Source organism: Panthera tigris, chromosome X, assembly GCF_018350195.1.
Source record: "Panthera tigris isolate Pti1 chromosome X, P.tigris_Pti1_mat1.1, whole genome shotgun sequence".
Taxonomy (NCBI): Eukaryota; Metazoa; Chordata; class Mammalia; order Carnivora; family Felidae; genus Panthera; species Panthera tigris.
In genome coordinates this window covers 110912471-110914973 of record NC_056677.1, presented here as the reverse complement: position 1 = coordinate 110914973, position 2503 = coordinate 110912471, and the positions used below count along the sequence as shown (strand labels likewise).

Genomic DNA, 2503 nt, shown 5'->3' with positions numbered 1-2503 from the left:
TTGGTTTTAAAGTTTTGCCTTGGGGGTCTACCAGCTCCCCCTCCCCCAAATTTCCTTCTAATTGCAGTAAATGCAGTTTTTAATAAGTTTTAATTTTTTTAAAATGCAGATTCTGATTTAGGGGACTGAAGATCTGCAATTTTTTTTTTTTTTTTACTTTAGAGAGAGAGTGAGCAGGGGAGAGGGGCAGAGGGAGAGAGAGAATCTTAAGCAGGCTTCACCCTCAGCATGGGCCGGACACAGGGCTCGATCCCTTGACCCTGGGATCATGACCTGAGCTGAAATCGGAGTTGGACGCTCAACCGACTGAACCACCCAGACGCCCCAATATGTTTTAATTTTGAATCAAAGCAATCCACACACAGTTTTCAAAAAATCAAATAATAAAAAAGGCATATAATGAAAAGCAGTAAATCCCCGCCCATCCTGTTCAACGCAGTTCCCCCCAGCCAGCAGCAAAAAACGTTTACACGTCTGTTTAGTGGTTACCTTTTTTCTTCCTTGAGAATATGCTTTTGTTACTATTTTTTTACTTGATAACAGGAGGAATTTTTTGACTTCCTGCCCTCCCAGAACCTCCTACCCGCTCAAAATGGCTGAATCACTATTTTTAAATCTCCTGTTAGCTACTTTGTTGACTTTAATAATACAATCCCCAAACCTGCCTTATTCTTTCAACTAGAGGCAGAATCTGGACTTCCTGCTTTCTGAGAATAACACCACTGTTCTATTTCCTCCTCTCTGCCTGCCTGCTTATTGCCTGGACTCCCACACTGTCCGAGTGGCTAACATTGCCGTCTGGTTCTACAACCATAACTGTCTTCCCTTCTTAGCTGACAGATTCAGTCTAAAAATGGAAAACCGTAACTTATATTTCCACTGAAATGATTATTCCGATATCGTTCACTTTAGAGCTGAGTTGAACCGGGTGACTGGTCTCCTCTGTGACCGCAGAGTCATGGTGCACGTGCCAATCAGTGTCCAAGCGGATTCCCTTTCTTCCACTCCTGGCAACTGTTCAAAACCAGGCCCCGTCCGAGGTTGCTTTATATTTGAAGCATGCCTTCCTTGTACATTTTGAAAGGTTCGTTCTCCTCTGCAGTTTCCGTTCGCCATTGGCTTCTCTTTGGGGATGAAGAAATGTATGCCTTCCAGATCATATGCATTTCCTCCAGCTTCTAACTCAACCCATCTATTGCTCAGAATTCATTCCCTTCCGTTGAAAGTCCGTTTACCCCTTTTTCTCGTTTGGAAGATTTGCCTCCTAGTTGGACCACTACGGTACAGTTAGTTTACCTTTAAGTTCTTAGCAACCTTTCCTCTTGTTTTCCCCCTTCGGGCATTCTGTGACCATTGTCATTTCCTACCGTTTGGGCTGTTTTGTGTTTTTATGGATGCAAGAGCCTCTCAAGTATTTGTGAGGATTTTCCGAGTATAAAGTTCTTTCCTTGTTCCTTGAATTATCTATTTCCTAGAGAATCACCTTTTCATTCTACCTTAGGCTTTCCTGGTTGTACTGTGAGCTTGGGGCAAACGATGATTTCTAGCCGCCCATTTACATTAAAAGATAAGGCAGTGGAAAAGCAGACCGGCAAGTCTGCGTGCGGGAGAGTCGAACTGGCCGCTTTGCTCTAGGGCTGGCGAGCCGGTGGGTGGAAGCCAGCCATCCCGCCGGGCCCCCCACCCCGAATGCCACAAAGTTAGTTGCTCTAAATATGTACCTGCAGGCGGACGTTGAGAATCACCGAGGCCACCACGTAGAAGTAGGGGAAGTTCGTACGCAGCCGCCAGGCCAGGTCGAAGAAGGTGATGAGGGTGCGCGTGAGCCCCTTGCAGAAGGCGCCGTATGAGCCGCGGGCCGCCGCCAAGGGCGACAGCCGCACCCCCGGGCCCGACAGGGCCGCCGCCGCCGCCATCGGTCTGGTGTAGCCTCCCATTTGGTGCCGGGAGCCCAGGGCTTTGAGCCGGCTGCACGGACCCACCGATCGACTCACGGAGGGACGCACGGGGCCGCTCTCCGCGCGGGAGGCCGACCCCGTGACCGCAGATGTCACCCCGTGACCGCAGATGTCAGCCGCGCTGCCCGGCGGACGCCCTCCTTCCCCACCGCGTTCGGGCCGCGGCGATCCGCGATCGGTCAGTCCTCCGCGAGGGCCACCAAGCTGAGCTGCCTCGAGGCGGGCGGAGCGCCGGAGATCGCGAGCCCCCGGACGCGGAGGGGAGGGGGACGGGGGAGGGGGGACTCGAGCTGGGGGAGGCGGGGGAGGGAGGGGGAGGGGCGCGCGGCTTTCCCGGGAGACCCAGCTTCCACCTCCCGGTGGGTCCTTTTTTTTTTTTTTAAGTGTTTTAAATTTCAACGGAAGCAAAACAAAACTTGCTCAAAACGTTAGAAAATTTCCTTCATAAACGTGATCTTGAATAGCTTGGAAGCGTGAACCCGTTTTCTGTTGCCTCACATCCCTTTAGGAATTTTTTCAATCCTCAACTGGGAGCGAGTACGAAC

At 50.9% G+C, this 2503-nt stretch overlaps 1 protein-coding gene across 1 annotated transcript; it reads right to left on the bottom strand.

The window, feature by feature from the left end:
- Nucleotides 1–328: 328 nt before the first annotated feature.
- Nucleotides 329–2151, bottom strand: LOC102969105 (small integral membrane protein 10-like protein 2A). The gene has a single exon (XM_015542640.2). The coding sequence runs from the start codon at nt 1935–1937 to the stop codon at nt 1710–1712; it is 228 nt and encodes a 75-aa protein (XP_015398126.2). The 5' UTR covers nt 1938–2151; the 3' UTR covers nt 329–1709.
- Between the last annotated feature and the right edge of the window lie 352 nt (nt 2152–2503).